The following is a 22,894-nucleotide window of genomic DNA, read 5'->3' on the forward strand; positions in this document are numbered from 1 at the left end:
CACAGCGGGCGCAGTCGGTCGGGGAGGCTCGAGGGGCGTAAGGGGGCGCGGGCGGCGGGGAACTGAGTGTAGCCGAACGGACGAAACGAAACGAACGAAGCAACGACAAAGTACAACTACAAACAGTTGAACAGTCATCTGCGGCGCGGTAACGTGCGTCGTTCGTTGTTGGAATGTACGTCCACCCGATATACACTCACGAGGAATAGATTCAATAAATAAATATCCACACGTTAATAATTCTCATACGTGAAAAAGAAAGTGGTGGTGTTGTATTGGAGTGCTAGTGAGCCACGAGTGACGGTAATAAAGGTGCGTGTGTATGTGTGTATCAGTGTTGTGTGGTGGCGTGGATCGTCGCGCAATTATTAACGATGATTCACTTGCGCGCGGGTGAAATGCAGCCTATCGGACTTGTTGACATATGTTTAGATGGGGTAAACAAATGATATCAAGGCAACCTCTGAAATAATGGTGGACTGACTTCTTACCTCCGCGACAGGTGAGCACACTTACGACTCGATTAAATATAATCTGAATCAATAACTTGCTTATCTACTCGCATACTACTTATTTTACTCGGTTGCCGTTCGATCGATGGGTCAAGGTCTACGATCTTCCACATACACACATAATTTTATTGTATAAGAATTAACACGAATTATAATGAGCACAAAAATATGCAGCCTAAGCTAAGTATATAGGTAAAACTCATTTGACCAATTGAACAGCTGTTTCCCGTAGTAACGTTGTAAATTGTGTATGATGTCACGGAATGCAAACATATCTATTACTCGTATTTCTAATCTTTAATTTTGTAATAATAATTTGTAGTACGGGACCCTTTCGTTGGCAAATTCTAAATTCAAAGTCTATTTAAATCAAAAATATCTAAAATGAATTCGGTCCTGATTTTTTTTAACATTTTTTAGTGATAAACTTCATTATGGATTTTACTAGAAAAAAGAAAACACTACTAATGTAATCTTTGTAAAGTTTTATCCATTGTTTCTATGTAAGTCAAATAGTCTAATCAAATAATTTTATTGTGAACAAATATTTTTATAAAACCATATAAAATAAGGTGAATGTTAAATAAGTTCAAAGACAGTATAATGCTACATAGAGTGATCGGCAAAGTAAAACAGTGTGGCGGCGAGCTGGCGGCCGGTGCTGGCGTCGCCACTCGCCAGGGCCGCTGGCTTGGCGCCAGGCCGGCGGGCGGCTGCCACCGGGATTCCTTTGTCTCATTACAACACCCCGTATAACCTACGCTCCTATGGTTACATCAACATTTCAATATCACCATTAAAATTATTCTACTAAACTACTTAGGAATATACAGTTTTTACGGCAACAACATACTTTTCAATCATACAATAAAAAAGTCACTAAACAAAATATTGTTAGTTACAGCGAACATATTTCCAAGAATATAGATCTGTCTGTTTTAATACTGAGCGTTTACTTGTTAATAAAAAGCGCACACTAGTGTCGAACGACAACACCTACCCGCGATCGCCAGGCGGCTGAGGCGTTACGTTTGTGTGCGTGGTGCGTATTGCGCTTATTTGCTCGCTCGTTATAATCGAGCGGAGCGGTTCGCTTGTCTCCGGTTCTCGGAAATTGTAACGCCTTCTTGGAACGCAGTAACGCAGCCGTCCAAGAACGCTTTGAGTGAGCGCAAAGCGAGGTCGCCTCCGTACCTCCACACGGATTTGTATTGTATCAATATAAACACTCACACTAATGATTCGAAAGTTCTCACATCTCCCTCGTTCCCTTCACGCATGACCGCTTATTTCTTTATCGAACTGATTGTACATAACTATTTAGACAAGCATATCTAAGTAAAATAGAATTATATCCACTGTAATTACTTGCGCTGAATAAATATGAATAAAATAAAATAATGAATAGGTACCATTATGTTTAATTTTCCAAAAGTAAATAAAATGTTAATGGAAGAATAAGTAGTTTAGCATTTCAAGATAATGAATTTGATATATTTAGTTATTACTAATAATTAAGTTGAAAAATAGCATTGAAATTGGGGATATCCTCATCGGTTGGCGCAAGCCGTGCCTACGTCACGATGATGTCACGCGGCACATTAATAGACATAACACGGCCCGGCACATGCGCTCTGCGTCAACGCCATCCCACAACACATAACATTGTATAAAAGAAGTTTCTTCGAGTATTTATACGTTCTAACAGATAGGGTATTCGTTTTCTACTGAGATCATATAATTGATTATAAGATAAAGTTATACATACATAGAGATAGATAACGTAAGGGAATCATGGAAATAGTACGAGTGCCAATTTCACATAGAGTGGGATAATGGCAGGGAGATTATTGTCTTCTCTATCATTCTTTCTGAGAAACAATAAAATTTTGTTTGGATCCTTCGACAGTGGAAACCTACAGTTACTGATACAAACAATATCTAGTTTGTAAAATTACGGACCTATCAACAAGCGGATTACAACGCTTCTGTAGCTACGCGAATGACGACTATAAAATATTTTGAAAAGTATTTCAAATGCGCCTGGCATTAATTTTCTGGTTTAGATTGGGGAATTACTTTTTGTTTTAAATCCAGGATTATTTCGAACCTATAATTTTATCACTAACATTCTGTTAAATATAGCTTACAGGCGAAAATTTTTATTTTATCATACGATAATTTCAAGATAAATGAGGCATACTGCTGAAGAAGCATGATATCTGCTTTATAGAATTAATAATTAATATTATCAGAGTCATCTCTTTGACATTCAGCTTATAAAAGATATGTAAGCTATATTTAATTAAATGTTGTGGATAAAGACAAATAATTATTGTTCAAATTTCAAAGCTTCGAACGGATGTAAATTAAGGAATAACGATAAAAACTAAATTTATTTTAAGGTACTTGCGCATTCTTGAAGTAATCTCCAATCTATTGGGAGCAATAAGTCTTTGTCATTCGCGAAACATTTTAAAACGCGACGACGCACGAAACTATATGAAATTCGATCAAATTATTAATACTCTATTTTTTTATTTCAGATTTAACAGTCGCGAATACGATGCCTCTAACTCAAGAAAAACGTTTAGATAGTAACTTCGCTAACAACAATGATCAAAGTTATCTACACAAGAAGTTTAAAAAGATGGCGTCTACCATATCTGGTTTTCCTGCAAATGGACCGAAGTGCGAAGAAAATCGGCAAAAGGAAACAATTACTCTTGCCTGTAATACTTCAATTTCGAACGGAAGCATTGCAGCGGCACATCCTGAAATAGAAAAAATTAAAGAACAGCAAGAGGATCAGAGCACTGACGTGGAAAACGATGTACAAATTAATTTTAATGCAGAGAACATTAGGTTAAGTGATGTAAATAATGTTGTTCAGGTAACTGGTAAAACCAGTTTTACCGAGGAATTTTTAAATAAGACTGAAAACCTTGAGAACGATTTTATCAGGGAATGCTACAGTGGAGGAACGGGGCGATATATGTGCCCTTATTGTAAATTATCATGTGCCAAGCCTTCAGTTCTTCAAAAACATATCAGGGCGCATACTAACGAAAGACCTTATCCTTGTATACCATGTGGATTCGCTTTTAAAACAAGATCTAATTTATACAAGCATCGAAGATCGAGAACTCATGCTCTAAGATTGCAGGGAACTGATATATCCGGTTCTATAAATGAGGAGGATATGTCTGGAGGATCAGAAAGCGACACATCTATACCGCCAACATCTCTGTCTGATACTGGTTCTGATGCTTCAGTTATACGGTTGGACTATAACAGATCTAATGAGATTTCTTCACCAGAACTGACAAATGATAGCCACGCATTACCAGTAACAAGCTTCCCTACGAATGATTACAATAAATCAAAGGCAATTTACAAACCCAAGTTTAGAGCAGCATTTTATCAAGGAATTGATGAAAGAGATAAGATAAAGAAAACTATTTCTACGAATGCCGACTTTCTTACGGAACATATCTCTAAAATAATATCTGATAATGAGGCCATTGTTGATGTTATAGAAACTCCTCTACAAAAGAAGTACGGTAAAATAAAGCAAATTGCTGAGAGTAAACAATTTTTAAATGAATCTGAATTAAAACAAGATGCATCTCCGTTAAACTTAACTAAGAATAATTTTATTTCTGATAGTTCATTTCGAAAGAGATCGCATTCTGAGAGTTTTTCACAAGTTGATGACCATAAACACCCCCTCAATCCGGAAGGATCTATCATTAAGGATCTTCTTCTGAAAAGTAAAAATAATACAGTTATGATATCAGGAGAACTCATTGATGGATTAGGAGTGTTGTACGTTTGCCCACTGTGCCAAATAATTTTTCGAAGTGTTGATAATTTAGAAACCCATAGACTTTATTATTGTAAGGGAAACATAGGAACAAATTCACCTTCCATGAATGCTCCACAAAAGGAAGTAAAAGTGGGCAGACCGGAAAACGTTTACACAAGAAGTAATTCTATAAATGTTCGACTACCTGAAACACAATCCCACAGTCCTAAATTAAGTTTATCAACAAAATCGCCAATTTCCAAAAGTAAGCCTGATAACCTAGTAATTCTTAAACAGGAGTCGAATGAAATAATCGCACCATTGCCATCTCCTGGGCCTTTATTAGGTAATACAAGACTTGTTGATGCTAGGACACCTACGGAGTTTCATAGGAAAACAGAAAATATTAAAATTAAGTCTAAAGAAGCTAGTCCTAAAAGGAGAATAGAAAGCCGTTCTGATACCTTTAGTCCAAGGATATTAGAAAATATATCACCGCGCTCGGCAGATTTATACCCACAGTCAAAAATAAGATGTGTAGACATAAACGCTGGAAACTTACGTTCAATAGAGGAATTGTCATCACACATTAGACATAATTCTACTTCACTACAAATGTTTGGTGGCGAAGTAAAAATTGTCGATCACTCTGGCAGTACCACCACTTTACGTATTGAACCAAGTAAAAACCAATTATCGCCTATTTTAATACAACAGAATCTTTCACCATCGAAATTTGCCACCGAATCAGAAGCAAGCAGTGTAGTTGTGCGATCAGGGCTGCATTCCGGTGGAACGATTGTTCATAATCCGCCAACACCTAAAGATGTCCTAGGCACGCCACAACCTCAAAGTACTAGGATGTCAATATCAACTTCTACTTTACAAAATTCGAATTTGCCTAATATTCACGATATTTCCCACTTCCCTTTTCCACCTTTAAGTGCTATTACAGCGTACAATCCACTTACTCTGCCGCCGCTTAGTCCTACCTCGTCACCAAATGGTGCCACAACAATATTACATGGTGGGAAACTAATACCACATGTGCCAGGAATGCCAGGACCAAATACAGCGGCTGCCTTTATCGGAAGCGGCACAATGTCCCAAAAGATAACATGTACTGATAAACACCATCCTGTTCCCATTGTCGAAAATAACCAAGACTACATACAAACAGGAAAGGTAACAGTGTCTAATTATGAAAAAGCACTTAAATCCAGAAGCCCCAGTTCTAGATCTTTGGCTTATGAATCTGATAAATATAACCATAACCTGGAAACCTACAAAGGCGATATACCACATTATATGACAAATATTCCCACTATTAAAGTAAAAAATATAGAAGAACCAAATAGCCATTCGGTTGCGAAGACTTATTCTTCAAACATAGTTCGTATTGTTACGCCAAGGCAAGAGTTAACAGTGAAGAGAAATTCTGATGGTATGGCCAAAATATCGGTACTAAAAGAAAATACAAATAATTCTCTTGGCAGGCATATAAATAAAGATTTAATTCCGTCAATACCAAACATAAATGTTGAAGTTAAGTCTGAAAATGATATTAGAAATTTTAATTTTGAAAATCTTATAACAAAAGCGGAAATCTATAATAATCAAATACAAAGTTCCTCTGAAGTGCAGAAAAACACAAATGTTCAAGAGACAATTATGTCATCTGTCCATAATGAGAGATCGGAAACATCGTACTTCCAAAAAAACTCCGCAACGCGCCCTACAAGTGACGATAGAAAACCAAAATTTTTGAGACCGTCTACCTTACCGTTAAAACCTGGCACGTTTACACCAAAACGACATCACGGCATAACGCCTAATGCGAACACAATGCCTTTGGTCTCTCCTGAAACCCCACGACCGGCAAAAGCTTACGGGCAGCTGTATTTAAATGGGAACGCGTATACATATTTAGGATTGAAATGTTCAACAAAAGTCTTCTATTGTACAATAAATCGTCCTCAACCAACATATGTGCCAAATCAGCATTTCCTATCGATGTACAGCAATTGGCAGGTAATAAGATGTCTAAGCGATTTCCTGTTTGATACTACAATGCGATATTGTAGTCGGACGGATGGTAAATGTGTGCATATGTTTACAGTTACTATCTGAGCTGACGCCAGACCCGCTGGGATTGTCAGCGTCGTCTGCGATGTCTTTGTATGACTCACGTCATCGACCGCAAAATGTAACTACTGCTGTGATTAAGCAGGACCTCATATTGACTCATTCATCACAATCGAATAAAAAGTCAAAGGAATATTATAATCAGCAGGTATTAAATTAGATTAAATATTCACCACTTTACAAAAAACTATAGAATGCAGACAATAAATATTTCAATTTTCCAATTTAAATTCAAATGTTATATTTATTATCAATGAAATTCAAAAGCATGCAAATATTCATGCTCACGAACGTAATCACGTTTACTTTTTCTTACAGGCAATTACATCCATTGATAGTAGAAAATCAGAAGAATCGAAACAACAGCCTTCAGACATATCAACGTCTAAAAAGGAGCTAACAGGTGGTTTTGAAAGTAACGAAGAATATACATATGTCCGTGGTCGCGGTAGAGGTCGTTATGTTTGTTCGGAATGTGGAATTCGCTGTAAAAAGCCGTCGATGCTAAAGAAACATATTCGCACACACACCGATGTTCGACCTTACACGTGCACTCATTGTGCCTTTAGGTAATGTTGATAAATTTATTGTATAGTTTGATTCATAAACAAAGCGAAGTATTTGAATTTAAAGGAATCTTTCTTGTTATTTTCAGTTTTAAAACCAAGGGAAATTTAACGAAGCATATGAAGAGTAAAGCTCATTATAAGAAGTGTTGTGAATTGGGAATAAATCCGAACGAAGGCAACGAGGAAGGTTCGGAGATGACACACTGTTCTGGAGAAACTGACGACGAAACTGATTCCGACGGTGACGAGGGAAATGAAGGCGAAACTGAATCGAGCGGTAAGATTTAATAAGTTAAAATCATTATATTTATTACAAATACATACTGATACAAGCAAATGTTTAATCAACAATTCAATCTATTACAGATACGGAGCTGTATAAGTCGCGTTTGCCGGAACATGAAGCTGCACATTGTTTGCTATCACTAGGAGGATGCCGCACTGCTACGTCTGCAACACCGGGGCTGATAACTAGTGCCAGGCCTACTACTTACCCTTACACCCCTGTAGACATGGATAGCATCACATCTGACTCTAATCTCGAAAGTACTCCGATGGCTAAGACAAATTCCGTTGATGTAAGATTAGATGTTGATAACGAACCTATGGATTTAAGTCGAAATGACGTAAAAGCTCCTAATTTACCAGAAATTCCGACTGCTAAAGAATCAAGTGTCTTAGCCTCTTTAGCATCGAATACGGCAAAACTTCCGCAACAACAAAGTCAGTGGTCTAACGGAGAGCCCATGTTACATACATATTTAACTGAACGGGCTCTTCTTGATTCCAAGATAAAACAAAGTCAACTTACGTCTAACCTGAGCAAATTGAGAAAAATAGACATAGATAAATCCACGTTTATTGACGCAGATGAGATATCGGAAAGCAACAATGGCCTCATCAGTAATAACATTACGACACCAATTACATCATCACAAGTAAACATCTCAAAACCGATCGTATCGAGTGCCAGCGATAGTGGAGTGAAGTCATTACTTGTTGCTAAAGAAGAAATTGCGAGAACCTCCACCGATGTGTCTCATTCTGTTAGTTATATTACAGAACCTAAACGAGCTAGAACTCCTAATAATAATTCTGAAAATGCTAAGCACGTCGTCTCTGAGTATCTCAAACACGCTAGAATTAATCTTATTAAAACTCGCGATGAAACATACCAAAATCAAACTGATAATAACTCTAGTGACGAAAGCAATAGCAGTAAAATGAACACCGAGGAAAAGTCGCAAAACGATGATATTACTATTTCGGAGTCAGAATCGTTAAAAATGCCACCCATAGATCATGATCCAGTTGCTCGAAAAGTTGTAATTGGAGCTGGAGGAGTCGCATTTAAGGTAACAAAGGGGAAAGACTTCGAAGGAGCGCCATATTCACCGGGAAGATTAATGGAAGATGGAAGGAGAGTGTGTGACTTTTGTAACAAAACATTCACCAAGCCCTCTCAGTTAAGGTTGCACCTTAACATACACTACATGGAAAGACCTTTTCGATGCAGTGTTTGTGCGGTAAGTTTTAGAACTAGAGGTCATCTGCAAAAGCATGAACGATCTGGTTCACACCATAATAAGGTTTCCATGACTTCAACGTTTGGAACGGCGACATCATTCAATCCTCGCCCATTCCGCTGCTCAGATTGTAATATCGCCTTCAGAATACACGGTCATTTAGCTAAACATTTAAGAAGCAAAATGCACGTAATGAGGCTTGAATGTTTATTTAAACTTCCGTTTGGTACATTTACGGAGATAGAACGCGCTGGCGTTAGTTTAACGGACATAGACACGACGGATTGTGCGAGTTCTTTAGCAAGTCTACAGTCACTCGCTCGGAAGCTGCACGAGAAGGACCCTACCAAATTAGAGTACCGGGAACCTAACGGCGCTGCGGCGATGCCTCCTGCTGGCAGGGAGTCTTCCGAGGATGAGGACGGCGCGGTGCCCTCGGACAACGCTTGTGACAATGAGAGGGACAGTGAGATGAAAACAATGGATCATAGTGACGGTCAGGACGTTGAAACAAGGATTAATTATAGTGCCACAGATAATTAGTGCCAAAATTATTTATAAGTAGGAATTTTAATGTGCAATTTTGATTTTTTTTCCTGTATTTTTTTAATGAAAAGTGTAATTCATACTGGGGTTTGACTCAGATTGTGTGAAAACAAATTGATGCGCTTTAATTGTATACATATTTGTATGTTTATTTCTATACTATTGTGAAAATGTATGTAAATAGTATCTCAAGTTTAAGAGAATTTAATATTGTTATATTTGCTTCCATCTCAAGGCTTACGTATCACGATTGTAACAAATAGGTCTAATGGAATAGGTAGTATAGAGTTGTTGAATTTTCTTCATAATTCGAGTAAGGATAAAAGCTTCCATTCAATCTTGTCTAAAAATTTACATACAGTAACATTTTGTGGTCCATAATTTTATATGTTTGAAATATCAATGAAACATATTACAAAATCTTTAACACTAGTGAAAACTTAATAGATACCGTAACTAGACTTTTGTATGTATTTTTATAAAATATATTCTGTATTTACATTGTACATTTACAATGAGTAATGTCTACTTCCAATATCGTTTATATTTAAACAATTGGCATATCAACTTCCACAAAAGAAATTTAGATAAACATTAAATCCTTGAAGAGTCTTCCATATCGAAAATAGAACTTGTGCTAGAAGTTTGTTTAATAAGAATTACTCTTCATTTGGGTGAATATTTGACTTGTGTAAATCTTGTATCGACTTATCTATTTAACTATTTGTAAATAGTAGATAAGTTTAACATTTTATTTTTAGTTTATATTTACTGTAGTATAAAAGGCGGCCTAAATGTAAGTAACCAAAGGTTAATCAGTTAAAGTATATGCTTGAGGTGAAATTTTTAATGTCGAATGATATAAAACGTGATACGTCACTGATAAAAAGAAAAGTGAAATATTTTCACTTCTTGTTAATATATTTGGGTGTAGGATTTTATAAAATATAATGGAAAAAATACTGTTTGTATTGTAAAAATGCACTTAGTGATGTAATATGAAGTTTATCAATTGAAACTTCATTCTGAAATATTTATAATGTTTTATGTAATGTAAACTATGCTATACAAATCTTATATCTTTTGTACTCTATTTTAAAACTATTTACAATATTCACAACAGGCATAACGGAAAACAATGGAATAAAATGCTGATGTTTTACATGTTTCATGCCTATTTGTGTTGTATTAACAATCATTTGTCTGAATACCAGCTTATACAAAAGTATATGTACTTTTATAATTGGAAATCTGCCTTATTTCAGGGATTTTATGGCATTTTCATGTATGTTCTGAGTTCTTTGAAAGCACCTCTTCAATGTCCAATAATAGAGTAAATTAAAAAAAATCATGATAAATATCAATCAGTTTATTTCGTAAAATAAAATATAAATGGAATATTTACAACTTTTTAGGGCAACTATTCATAAGTTTTTTTTTTAATTTTTGAAAAATGTTGGAATATCAAGCTTTGATAGCATGGATAGGAGTATATCTCAAAATTTTTATAAAAAAAGTTCAACTTTACAATGCATGTTGTGTACTAACTTGTTTTGTTAGTACTAGAGTAATATTTAAAAGAAACTCTTTTAGACCCCTATTCCACTGGCGCGATATTTCTATGAACAATGTCTAGCATTCGCACATAAAATTTTACGATAATCTTGTTTAGAATAAATATAATCCTTGTACAATATAAATTGGTTCAAATCAACTTTACTTTGATTTTTCAGAAGCTATTTTTGTTGTGTGGTATTTAAGGGCGTAGGTTTATTTGTTTTTTTTCACACTTAAATTTTAATTACTGGTAATAATAGACAATTTAGTGGTGCTTACATTTTTGCTTATTGTACATTCCTAGTAAGCGAAGGAAAATATGTAATGGATATTAGGGGAGTTTATATTAAATGCATATATTATAGTGATGCATAATTTTCTTTGTTAAATTGTTATATCATATCAAAATTTTGAAAATAAAAACTGTGTTAAATATGAGCTAGGATTAGGACTAAAAATTAATTGTAAAAGTTTTTAATTTTGATTCCTGTACCTTGATGTTAAAAATGAGAAAAATTAAACTAAAACATGTCAAATATTTACCCATTTATTGTTTATAATACATTATGGATGGATATTTTATAACAATAAGATTAAAATTTATTAAAAATACGTCACTCTTGTATTATTTCTCTTGATCATCGGGCATCAAAAACAACCACTGTTTTTGTAATTAAGGAAAATATTGTGGGTCACACATTAACTAATTTTGTAATTTTAATAAAAATAATCAGACTTAAAACCCTTTAAACTTAATAACAAGTATTGTATGTAAGAGTGTACATATATTTGATTATTACAACAACACTCACACCCTTAACCCATGTATAATACTTCTTGTGAATTCCATCAATCTGGATGATGTAGCTACATCTGGGACAACTCCAACCGACACTGTCGCTCACTTTCACATCATAAATCGTCTTCAAACAACAAACCATCTTGGCATACCTTTTTCAACTCTACTCACAACATACTCTTTTATACCACAGTCTTCCCTTATAGCACTATTTCTGATCCTATCATTCACAATCACTATTATCTGCTCAAAGACTGCATTCCCACCTCATTGATTAATTATTTAAAAAAATCATATTTTACTAAATTCACATACACCACATAGTACTACAGTGCTTTGCCTGAATTGACAACAAAGATTGAAGATCTTTGTAAAGATTTCCAATCACATACTTCACTGACCATTGAAGTAAATACATACACCAGAAAAGGTTTTTTTTAACATATACTGTCTTATGCAATTGGAGCATGCCGGCTTTATTTGGGATATTACATACAATTTTTTTGGAACACAATGATTTCTCTATGAACCACCAACTCTTATTTTTCTCGGTTTAAATATAATTACATTAGTCAATATAGTAGAAACTCCGTAATTGGGTACTTCAGTAGACCAGCATGTTCAATAATCCGACACACCCTCTCTTTTCTCCCACTATACACTCGGTCATCAACAAGCTGCATTATAATACTCAAACTGACCCTAAAATTGAATTATCTTTGTGGAATGCTTTATTTGATTTATTATGATTTTCTTATACAATCCAATAAATGTACCATGTTAAGAATCAGAGACCCCTCTGGTTTTTTATAATGCTGGATTACCGAGATTCTACTGTATATGGCCACTGTAAATAAAAATCAATTATTTTGATAGAATTATTAAAATTGAAAAGGATACATCTTTTTGTTCTCTTCTTGTACATGATACGATAACCACACTCCCTGCATCGTATTGGATCTCTCGGCTTTATTTCATTTTCTTTGTGGCACTCTGAAAGAAGGTTACTTCTTTTTAAGTTTCATGTAAATATTGATGGAATTGCTAAAAATAAATTAGCTGGAGGCCTAGCAGTCAATCAACACCATCACATAATAATCGTTTAACTTTTATCAACTTGCTGGTGGAGCATCTTCAAATACTGTCTTACCTGTCATTTTTTAACTTCCTGACACTAAGTGTACTTTCTGTTTAAATTGGTTGGAAAATAATATCTACGTTACAGAATACCAATGGTGGCTAAATAACTGAGCACATTTTGATGAAATTTTGGTAGAGTACTCATCAAGACAACAAGAAAAAAATGTTAAATACTTACCACCACAAACGTAAATCATTGGCACTTTAGTTATCGATTGTTCTCTATTTCCTACGTCAGCCATTTCATAAATTAATGTACAAACCACAAAATTATCAAGTATTTTATTTTTATAACCTATTCGTATATCCTCTTTTCTATATTTCTACAAAGACATGTACAAAAACAAAATGACACTGACAAGTGTCGAGACTCAAAAACAACAAACAAAAAACCGGTGTTGCTATGATAACAAATGGAACTTTACGACTTTTGCCTGGTGTACATTATGCCAGTAAAGTAGTGTAGCAGCCCTCAAAATCAGTGCTAGCATACAACTTGCATTTCGTGAATACTATCTGGCGCTAGCAACGCAGGCCTGGCAAAGACGGTAAAGGCTCACTGACGCCAGCGCTTACATTATCCTAGTTGTAGAATGCCACCTGCCTGTCGCCACCCTTACTTGATGCAATCTGTGATTTAATTAATGTCAAGTTTTAGGCAGTATGGTCGGAAGACTAAAGCCTGCGCCATGGGCGGAAAAAAAATTTCAAGTTGACAATGTCAACTTTCCTATCACTTTCAAGTTTCAAGCCAAATTTCGATTTGTGATTGCCGATTGGGTAATTAGCTGTTTAATTTATACTTGTATATGCTTACATCTTTAATAAAATTGTTAACGTGGATAATATCTGACTAATAAATTAAAATGATTTAATTTTTCTACTCAAAATTATATAAAGCATATAAATACTAACGCCGTTCTTTGTAACCAGTTTACCTACATATAGCTCCTTATTTTTTTACACGCATTGCAATTTTATAGAATTGAGATGCACTTCCTACACGATTTTGATCCTGAAACATCTGCACGTGAAAGAAGAAAACTTAATCGAAAAAGCTATTTTATGAAGTAAGTTCTCTGTGTAAACTTAAGGTTTCATAATGATATATAATGTTTCGTAAAAAATACACTACTTTTTCAGTCGTAATAAAAATATTTACAATGAACGAGGGCAGATAGCTGCTACAGGCAGGGACCTCTGTGATTGTTTAGATGAGAAATGCCCTGGTTGCCATTTTCCCTGTCCAAAATGTACGTCAGCGAAATGTGGAACAGAATGCAGGTATATGCTGCCAGTACATTCATTCATTCATCGAAACTTTCGCATTTATAATATTAATAAGATTTGTGACAGACAATAAGCAATGAACATATTCTTCTGCTTGATTCTTCTACAACTGAAAATTAGTATATAATGCTAGGTTAAGGCTAATGGTTCATCCTAGTCTTTAATCACTGGATCTGTTATAATAACAAGCTTCTTTTTATGTAATATTACTCTTATAATTTAAATTTAACTTATGCTCTTTGGTGAAACAAAATGTAAATTTGCAAATTTTTTTAAAGTGAAAAGTTGATTGATGAATTGGTTAACAGTTTAACTCTATAAGAATAAAAAACCATATACCAAGAGAACACAGCTATCTCTAGACTGAATTGCTTATAGTTTATATAAATAATGTCTATAATACACACTTAAAGACACAAACATATTACCTTTCAGGATAAATAGAAAATGGATGTATGAAAAAATTGAAATTGAAGGCAATGACTTTTGTATTAAGAATATTTATAAAAAGAAATAACTCATGACATAAATTAATTAAAAGCAAGCAATTTAAAGAAGTATTCAACTTCTAGTTCTCCTTCCTCTGGAAGATCTGTGCAATGTACTGCATTATGTAGGATGGACTTCCCATACTGCGCTCTGATTGAGTTTGGATATAACTGACGGCACAGCTCCTGGAATCATAAAATAAAACTTTATACAACAATATAACATAGTTTTGTATTTAAATCTTTATTCTGTGCACTATACTGGAGATTCAGCTAATATTAAAAAAGGTACTTACAGGGTCTCTAGGGCCACATAATTTTCTAAACTCGCTAACAACACAACATTTCGTATCCTTACATTTTACTTCCAGAGCAATACAACTGCCTTCAGCTAAGTGAATACACATGGCCTGTAAAAATAAAGAATAATTACAATTAATAAGGATTTAAGTCAGTCTTAGATTTACTGGTTCTAAAGTTCAGATCACATAGACTTGAACCATTGAGCTGCAGCTCAACAACTAAATTGGCAGCTCATGGCTAATCGCGATGTTCTACAACTATGTATGACGAAGAGCCGCAAGCTAATTGGTGAATGGTGACTAGCAATTCGCATCTCTAAACACAAATCGTAACTATTCAATTTCAAATTGAGCTGAGCTGTGAGCTGGTTAACACATACGACACGTGAGCTGAACTGCAGGTCATCAATTTTAGTTGAGTTACCCATGACTATCAGTCGAAGTCCACATAATGCTAAAACCTCGTTTATTTTCCATAAGGTGGCGCCTTTGTTCTTTTCCACAACTCCACTACATAATGTTAACTAATCATCATTCCCTTGTATTTATTCCAGTTCTAGGTTTGGTCGGCGCACTAGGTTTCGTCCTCCAGATCGATCATTCGTCATTCATTGGTCACTACCCTAATCATGTCACCTTTTACGCAATCAATCACCATCATTTTAAAACAATTGTTTGCTTAAACACCTATTAATTAAAATCTTTTATAAAATTTCGAAATAAAGATTTATGCCTACCTCATATTCGGGTAAAACACCCTTGTATATTTCATAAAATTCCTTGGCATTTAGTAAACTAACTGAAAACATGGCAATAGCAGATATGTAGAATCCTTCTGAAGTGCTTATTTGTTCAAGAATTGATCCGACGTTACCATCGATTATGACGTGGGGCTTTATGATGCAGCAAGTGCATTCCTTCATGGTTGCTCTGTATGGTACTCTCGGCACACCATTTTCATATCCAAAATATAAATCTAGCATCTAAAGAACAGTAGAAGAAAATTAAAAGTACCTAAATAAATAAGACCTAAAAACAAAGCAAAGAATCTAAACTCATAAAACAGCTTCTTAGTAAGGACGCTATAAATTCGGACGCAAATTACTGCATATGCATGGAGGGTAAACCAGTTTGAAATTAAAATTTTACTTTATATTTTGTGGTAATTTTGTATACCATAAAAATTAAAGGATAAAAATCGATAGGAAAGGTGTAAAATCAGTAGCGGTGTTAGGGTAGGGACAAGTGGGGCGATCGCACACGGCGCTGGGTCGGATGTAAAGATGTGGTGATCGGTGATTCCTATCTCTGGAATATTCCCTCGACACCAAAAAAGGTAGAGCCGCACTCAATGGCAACGGTAAAACCGCCCCTGAGGAAAGGTGAGGGTTTCTTGTGAGAATTTGTGTTCTTTACCGTGGGTTTTCACAGACAATACACTCGTACAAATATATTATCTCTTATTTTCTTTGATTAAATAGGGATAAAAATTTGTTTTTGTTCATGTGTATCGAATTTAGAAACCTACTCTTAGCGTTTACTTTTTAAAGGAATAAAATGCATTTTTCTAATGCTCATACACGATTTGCATCTTCCAGTGTTTGGCAGCCATGGGCGACGTTTTTCAGCTTGTTTTCCCCGTACAGCCGCCTCAAGGTGCCCGGCGCTGCTGTTGCAGGATCGGTACTACCTAAACACTCACGCCACTTAGCAACAGCGTTTGGTGCAACTAATTCCAAACCTATTATTTCTCCACCAGTTACATAGTCTATTATAATGCTGAAATGATATTTTATTATTTTAACTATTTCCCTAAAATAAAAAAAAAACTACAGTTTCTTAACCACCGCCGCGGATTAAGTATGAATAGGAATAGTATTTATGCTTTTTTTCATTTTCCAAAATAATTTTATACTTACGGCATCATATGGCTACCAGACAAATGCGCGTAAAGTTCTAAAGCAAATTCTTTAGTTAATTTACCGTTTCTCATTCGAACAATACGAAAGCCTTTCTTCATTATGAATGTTATAATTTTTCCGTGTTCGCTCGGTGGTACCGGCTTAATTATTGCAAATGTACTGTAAATAATTTATTGTTTTATGTTGGTAACTTTTTTACGAAATTGTGTTACAAAATGTATCCTAACCTTTGAACGTTATCGAATAGAATTCTTCGAGTAGCCGGTGCACAGTCAACAATATGTAGTAACTTGGAAAAAATGTTAATGATATTACCAATCTGAAGCATTTCTATTTTAAGTGGAGGAAGATGTACTCGTCGTAATAAATTTTTCCCTTTTTTTGAATCGATAACTTGTACAGAATTATCAAAAGGAAAGAAATTTAACGTTAATTCCTTTATTTCATCCGCATCTTCGTCGTACATTTCACATAAAAATGTATATTTATCAAAATAATCGGCAGGCTGAAAAAATATGACACTTTAATTTAAAGCGTGATAAATAAGTAAAACGTTTTCTAATTTTTTTAACTTCCGAGAATAAAATCTTAATAAAATTGATCTATTGAATACTGAACACCTCACCTAGGGGGTCATTGGCTTAGAAATTAAGACCGGACTTGTAATTATAATGTTTCGGTTCGTTCCTCGCTATATGTAAATTCGGAATTCTTATGGTGACGGAAAACATCGTGGTGCAACCTATACACATCTTCTGCGTCGCTGCAGTCTTTTCAAACTGGTCGTGGTCATCAGGTATCGGTGACTCGCTGTACTAAGCGCCGCCACTCCTCCCTACTCTCTGCCTTTTTTGTACATTCGTGCAGGGGGACAGCTACAGCCGCTCTAATCTGGTCGGTCCATCTCATGAGCGACCTTTCCCGTGGTCTGGTGCCCTCTAATTTCCCCTGCACCACCAAGCGCTCAATAGACTCGTCATTACGTCTGCAGACGTGACCGAAAAAACCTATTCACATGTCGGCGATAAAATTCAAAGATATATGTGAAGTCAACCAACTTACATTGGGCCCGCGTAGTTTATTATGACCTACGCCTAGTCACACCTAACCCTCTGACCCCCTCGATGGAGGCATAAGATCAGAGTCAGCAGTCACCACCTGATGACGAATCTTTATAACGCTACGAGTTATGAGTACCCGGTGATTAAGTTGGCTCGTGTTGGCCATAAGAGTATTTTTGTTCCCCAAGTACCAAATTCTATATTTAATACACACAACTCACCATTTTATTTATTTTTTTGTAGTTTATTTATAAATTTTTCGACAGATTTATTAGATTAAGTGTATTAATTTCGGTTTCAAATTCGACATAAATAAAAGGAAAATGAATGTGAAATTGATTTCAGTCTAGCTTTCTATAGTTGTCCGTTTGATTATTTTATGAATATAAAAGTGGTATTTAATGGACAGGTACCATAGTGATGTACTATACACACCTAACCTACAACTATGAACTATCGAAAATCGGTCTTTTAATAATATTAATCGAACAAATAAATTAGCACAAACTTTGTAGTTATTTTTCCATGTATGAAAAACCATTCAATACCTTTCGTATTTTCGTTTAAAGATTTATTTCTTTATTTGGTTTTGAAGAATGAAATAGGAATAGAAAGAACTTTATTTATAATGTAATTCAAAAGCAAAAATCTCAAAAATATCGATTTCTAGTTCTACGAGGACAACCATCATTTTGATTCAAAACCGATTTTACATAATCCTTGCCAAATTGTCTAACTAATAATTTGTCATAACATTATAAAAATAAAATTAAAACGGACAAAGCATAACTAAATAACTGACAACTTCATATTGACAAGTTGACAACATTGCGATTTTGTGACTTTGACATGTTTTCAATTTTACTACGTTTTGTTGACGGTTATTTTAGTTTTATCGATAAAGTGTTTTGTAGTTTTACATGTTAAAAAATGGTAATTCTGTGCTGAAATTTTATACGTATATGAAGCTATCTAATTAATTTATAATATCCTGTGAAATTTAATTTTAGGAGGGCGCTTACAGTGACAAATATTCTTTTATTGGGGAATGGTACGATAATCAAGCTTGCCTTATTCGCCGGTTCAATGTTTTCTATTATCCTGTTGATAATACATTAGAAATGTACGATTTAAAAAACCGGAAAACGTTTGTAAGGAGAGTAAAAGTTAACGGAATCAATTTGGAAAACTTTTACATTGGGTGTACATTGTCCATATTGGGACGATTAATTAAAATTGTAGATTTTGCTTGCGAAGATACTAGAAAATTATTGCATAAAGATATACAAGTGTAAGTATTGATTAAATAATCTGTAGCTGTGAACATTAATGTATTTTAATATTATTGATAAATAATTTTATTATTACAGTACCTTTGCAATGATCAAACCGATGGCTACCAATATTGTGGGTAAGATAATAACGCATCTAAATGACCACGGTTTACGAATATCGAAAATGAAGAAAGCCAGACTTTCTGCTGAAGATATACATGTACTTTATAGATCTTTAGTTGGTGATTCAACATTTCCGTAAGTTGCAATACTTATTTTTCATCCACATTATGTTTAATTTTATTATAGTTTTTTATTTAAATGTTTAATTTTATTTATAGTTTTTTACTAGAACACCTCAGTGGACAGCTGGTGTATGGTATGGAGTTAGTGGGAAAGGAAGCAGTATCACATTGTATTAAAATTCTGGGAGATAGAGATCCACTAAAAGCTGAGCCCGGCACAATAAGAGCTTTGTATGGAACTGATTCTGTTAGAAATTGTGTTCATGCAGCTTCAAACCCTGAAGGTGCATTACAAGTGAGTTTTACAATTTATTTGTTACTAGCTTAACCATGACTCTGTCCTCGCGCCTTTAAAAAAAACTTAAGTAGCCTATGTGTTCTTTTAGACTATGTTTTACATCTTTGCCAAATTTCATCAAGATCTATTGACCCATTCCAGGTTCCAATTCCATATCTTTAAACAAACATCCATCCATCCATCTAAACATTTTCATTTGCTTTACTTCATCTCACATTTTATTCTCGATACTTATTGTTGACTATTTTGTTACAGGATATAGAGTATTTTTTCCCTCCCCCGCCAATACGTGCCACACGTCTGCGTCTTACAGCTACATTATCAAACTGTACACTTTGCATAGTAAAACCTCATGCAGTCAGAGAAGGGAAATTAGGCACTGCTTTAGAAATTATCGACGAAGGAGGTTTTGATGTTACAGCTTTAAATATGTTCATAGTAGAGATGGATAATGCTGCTGAATTTTACGAAGTGTACAAGGGTATTGTACAAGAGTATAAGGTTTGTATACTATGTCTATGTCATAGACTGATTACACTTGTAGTTCTTAATTTACTAAATGTAGTCACAGATTAATCAGATTAGCATTAAGGACACATTCAGAAATGTATCATTTTTAATATTCCAATATAGTCGTACAGTCATAAGCAAAATCTTTCTCTCTTACTTCTCTCATCTTGGGAAGAGGGGGTGGCTGAAAACCAGCTTGACACTGTATCCTGACTGGTGTTTTCGAAGCTGATCAATCCTTTTTCCCATCACTGAACATTGTAAATATCTATGTTTTAAAAAGTTGTTAATTTATATGGCAATAAAAAGTTTATTATTATTACCCAAATTTCTCGTTTGTTATGGTTTTGAGTTGGGATCAGACGTTGACTCGCCTATAGAGGTTTCTCACATCCAGGTTTGACTGTAATTGTTTTCCATCAGTAAGACTCATTATTTGTTATATTAGTTTGTACTAAAGTATAGTTAAATGCAAAATATATGTGTATCTTGTATTTATTATTTTTAATTTTCAGGGTATGGTTGAAGAGTTAGCAAGTGGTCCTTGTGTTGCTATGGAAATAGTGGCCAAAGATAAGAGTGTGGTTACCGCTGTAGAATTCAGAAAACTTGTTGGTCCTGCAGATCCTGTTAGTAGATATATGCAATTATTATAATATACTATATATAAAATGTATTTAAGTGCCAATAGTCCTTTGATACGGACAGTCTAAATTGTGTTCGTGGGTTCGAATCCCGCCAGTTGACTATGGTCCAGAACCTTACCCGAACATATGCATCAAGTTCAGTTGAATTGGTTACTAAATAAAAATATAATAAATGAGGAAAAATTTGCTAATATTTGACAATTCAGAAAAAAATGTGTTAATTTAACTATTATAATTTATTTTTCAGGAAATAGCAAGATTATTACGTCCTCACACATTGAGAGCTAAATTAGGGAAAACGAAAGTACAGAATGCGATTCATTGTAGTGATTTGGATGTGGACGGTTTACTAGAAGTGGAATACTTCTTCAAAATTCTAGATCTTTAAATTAAGGCTGACTACTTAATTAGGTTTTTTTTTATTTGCTTTAAAAGCACCTATAACATATTATATGAAAATATTTTATGTAAAAACTCCTTGGAGGCTTTAATTCTAGTCTAACATTGCTTTGAATTTAAATATGCTATTGTGGAATATAATGTATGAATTCTTGTTAAGATATGAATTGAAGTCTCTAGCAGTTATTTTATTTGTGTTCTGTAACAAAACTGTGGGTTTTCATTGCCGAAACATTTGTCAAAAAACAAATCCCTCTTAATAAAATGGATTCAGCAACTTGTTTGAATACAAATGTTGCATCGATGGAATTTGGTGACTTTAACTTTTCTGTTTATGATGGTTTTTATAATTAGAACTATTGAAGACTGATTTTGCTAACTTTATTGTGTTATTTTAAAGATGCTATAATAAATAATTCATATCTTACATTTGTTTTATTTTATTAATATTTTATTTAGTTGTTCTGAACTAATCAAATAAGATTGCACCATGTGCTCATGTTTTCTACCACATAACCGTTTGAAATATCATAGCTTCCTTATACAAAAATATTTACAAAGCTGTTGTTAATTTTAAAACTGTCCTCAATTTTCCCTAAATTTGAGTAAATTGGTGTAAAATTAATAGAAAAAAAAATACTTCCCCATCAACAGTGATATAGGGATTTAAGACAGTTCACAGTCCCACTTGGTAACGAGTGCAGAAAAGTGCTCATAATATGAACTTTAATATAAAATCTATAAAATATAAAACAAGTATGGAATACATATATAACAGTCCACGAGTTTTTATTAAATTTATTAGAAACATAATTAAAAAACAAGCAGGGAATAAACTAGAACGATGGACCATCATATTTAATCTGTGTTCTCTCGTAACTTTCTGAATGATATAATAGCAAAATATTTTTAAATCTCTTACAGTTTCCTTTCATCTTCCTCATCAAAATATATACGAAATTAAATTACAAGGCACATTCCAAACACAATGCTCATGAGTTTGTTTACATTTGTCTGTTTCATAACTTAACGATGTCGGCTATTATCGTCAAGACAATCGCGGCAGTTTGACTGATTACATAATTTATGTACGATTCAATAGCTTATTGGTGGCCTAAAAGGTACCATGGGGTACTTGGGTTCGAATTTCATTAAGACATAATTGTTAAGTCTTTTTATTAAATTACAACTTTTAGTGTCTAATCTCTGCTAAATACCGTACAAGGAAAGATATAAGCAGCTCAATATATTGAAAGCTTAATTGATGAAAATACGTAGACTTCTTTTATTAATTAAATAGCTGTTATTATTTCTTTCATATGTGAACTTAAATCAAACTTACATAAATAAATATTCACGAGAATTCCGAATGTTTACACTTAGTTTTTTAATGACATTTGCGAGAGATTGTAATATATATAAGACCTTCAACTTTGTTATTTAAATTGTTTGGAAGTGAAATAATTTGTCTTCGAATAATATTTAGCTCAACTATTTATAGTTGATATAAAATATAAGTTAAAATCGAGAAATAAAGGCCGTAGTACAATGATTTAAATTTATCACTCGCCAGCTGACGCTACAAACGTTGTCCTGTTTTAACTTTGAATATTGTATTCAGATGTTCGGCATTTACTCTTTTTTTTTAATTTTATTCTTTTTAAGAACCTTCTCAGAATAATAATAAATACGACAAAAATTAGCTGAACTGTTCCAAATGTGAAGTGGAAGTAATTTCGTGTCTCGTCGTAGTAGTCCTTAAGATGGTCGTTAAAAGGTTGTCGATCTGCAGAGTTGACTTTGTCTCACACTTGGGCTGCCTACATTCCAAGATTGTATGTGTAGTGTAGGTGTTT

The 22,894-nt window shown here is 34.2% G+C and overlaps 5 protein-coding genes across 5 annotated transcripts; 3 read left to right on the top strand and 2 right to left on the bottom strand.

Annotated features, from left to right (window-relative positions):
• On the top strand, positions 1 to 9,580 carry LOC106717634. Its single transcript, XM_014511522.2, has 6 exons — positions 1 to 502; positions 3,059 to 6,351; positions 6,440 to 6,613; positions 6,784 to 7,034; positions 7,121 to 7,311; positions 7,401 to 9,580. The coding sequence occupies exons 2-6, from the start codon at positions 3,079 to 3,081 to the stop codon at positions 9,101 to 9,103; spliced, it is 5,592 nt and encodes a 1,863-aa protein (XP_014367008.2). The 5' UTR covers positions 1 to 502; positions 3,059 to 3,078; the 3' UTR covers positions 9,104 to 9,580.
• A 1,655-nt stretch (positions 9,581 to 11,235) lies between these two features.
• LOC106717598 (DNA-directed RNA polymerases I, II, and III subunit RPABC4) lies at positions 11,236 to 12,967 on the bottom strand. The gene is made up of 3 exons (XM_014511480.2): positions 12,781 to 12,967; positions 12,363 to 12,455; positions 11,236 to 11,324 (listed from the first exon to the last, which is right to left on the bottom strand). The coding sequence occupies exons 1-3, from the start codon at positions 12,842 to 12,844 to the stop codon at positions 11,302 to 11,304; spliced, it is 180 nt and encodes a 59-aa protein (XP_014366966.1). The 5' UTR covers positions 12,845 to 12,967; the 3' UTR covers positions 11,236 to 11,301.
• Positions 12,968 to 13,091: 124 nt separating this feature from the next.
• Positions 13,092 to 14,409, top strand: LOC106717599 (ARL14 effector protein). The gene is made up of 4 exons (XM_014511481.2): positions 13,092 to 13,382; positions 13,586 to 13,672; positions 13,746 to 13,886; positions 14,328 to 14,409. Exons 2-4 carry the CDS (start codon positions 13,593 to 13,595, stop codon positions 14,407 to 14,409), a joined length of 303 nt encoding a protein of 100 aa, XP_014366967.1. The 5' UTR covers positions 13,092 to 13,382; positions 13,586 to 13,592.
• Positions 14,410 to 14,422: 13 nt separating this feature from the next.
• Positions 14,423 to 18,475, bottom strand: LOC106717580 (nucleoside diphosphate kinase 7). Its single transcript, XM_045681192.1, has 8 exons — positions 18,468 to 18,475; positions 17,421 to 17,589; positions 16,832 to 17,109; positions 16,602 to 16,763; positions 16,263 to 16,461; positions 15,420 to 15,665; positions 14,677 to 14,790; positions 14,423 to 14,566 (listed from the first exon to the last, which is right to left on the bottom strand). Exons 1-8 carry the CDS (start codon positions 18,473 to 18,475, stop codon positions 14,423 to 14,425), a joined length of 1,320 nt encoding a protein of 439 aa, XP_045537148.1.
• Positions 18,476 to 18,523: 48 nt separating this feature from the next.
• Positions 18,524 to 21,070, top strand: LOC106717616 (nucleoside diphosphate kinase 7). The gene is made up of 7 exons (XM_014511503.2): positions 18,524 to 18,598; positions 18,676 to 18,956; positions 19,036 to 19,197; positions 19,281 to 19,479; positions 19,738 to 19,983; positions 20,508 to 20,621; positions 20,887 to 21,070. The coding sequence occupies exons 1-7, from the start codon at positions 18,596 to 18,598 to the stop codon at positions 21,025 to 21,027; spliced, it is 1,146 nt and encodes a 381-aa protein (XP_014366989.1). The 5' UTR covers positions 18,524 to 18,595; the 3' UTR covers positions 21,028 to 21,070.
• The last annotated feature ends 1,824 nt before the right edge of the window (positions 21,071 to 22,894 follow it).

Source organism: Papilio machaon, chromosome 2 (assembly GCF_912999745.1).
Source record: "Papilio machaon chromosome 2, ilPapMach1.1, whole genome shotgun sequence".
NCBI classification, from domain to species: domain Eukaryota; kingdom Metazoa; phylum Arthropoda; class Insecta; order Lepidoptera; family Papilionidae; genus Papilio; species Papilio machaon.

Bases quoted from the DNA above. Each gene is read 5' to 3' on its own strand.
- LOC106717598 (XM_014511480.2), bottom strand. From the start codon at position 12,844: ATGGCTGACGTAGGAAATAGAGAACAATCGATAACTAAAGTGCCAATG. The intron at 12,456-12,780 runs GTAAGTATTTAA...ACCTTCTTTCAG, and splicing joins AATGATTTACGTTTGTGGTG to AGTGCCACAAAGAAAATGAA. The intron at 11,325-12,362 runs GTATCCTTTTCA...TTACAAAAACAG, and splicing joins CAAGAAGAGAACAAAAAGAT to TGGTTGTTTTTGATGCCCGA.
- LOC106717616 (XM_014511503.2), top strand. The intron at 18,957-19,035 runs GTAAGTATTGAT...TTATTATTACAG, and splicing joins TTGCATAAAGATATACAAGT to TACCTTTGCAATGATCAAAC. The intron at 19,984-20,507 runs GTTTGTATACTA...TTTAATTTTCAG, and splicing joins GTATTGTACAAGAGTATAAG to GGTATGGTTGAAGAGTTAGC.
- LOC106717599 (XM_014511481.2), top strand. From the start codon at position 13,593: ATGCACTTCCTACACGATTTTGATCCTGAAACATCTGCACGTGAAAGA. The intron at 13,673-13,745 runs GTAAGTTCTCTG...CTACTTTTTCAG, and splicing joins CGAAAAAGCTATTTTATGAA to TCGTAATAAAAATATTTACA. The intron at 13,887-14,327 runs GTATATGCTGCC...ATTACCTTTCAG, and splicing joins AAATGTGGAACAGAATGCAG to GATAAATAGAAAATGGATGT.
- LOC106717580 (XM_045681192.1), bottom strand. The intron at 16,764-16,831 runs GTTAGGATACAT...AATTATTTACAG, and splicing joins CTATTCGATAACGTTCAAAG to TACATTTGCAATAATTAAGC. The intron at 14,791-15,419 runs GTAGGCATAAAT...TTATTTTTACAG, and splicing joins GTGTTTTACCCGAATATGAG to GCCATGTGTATTCACTTAGC.
- LOC106717634 (XM_014511522.2), top strand. From the start codon at position 3,079: ATGCCTCTAACTCAAGAAAAACGTTTAGATAGTAACTTCGCTAACAAC. The intron at 6,352-6,439 runs GTAATAAGATGT...ATATGTTTACAG, and splicing joins CGATGTACAGCAATTGGCAG to TTACTATCTGAGCTGACGCC. The intron at 6,614-6,783 runs GTATTAAATTAG...TTTTTCTTACAG, and splicing joins AGGAATATTATAATCAGCAG to GCAATTACATCCATTGATAG.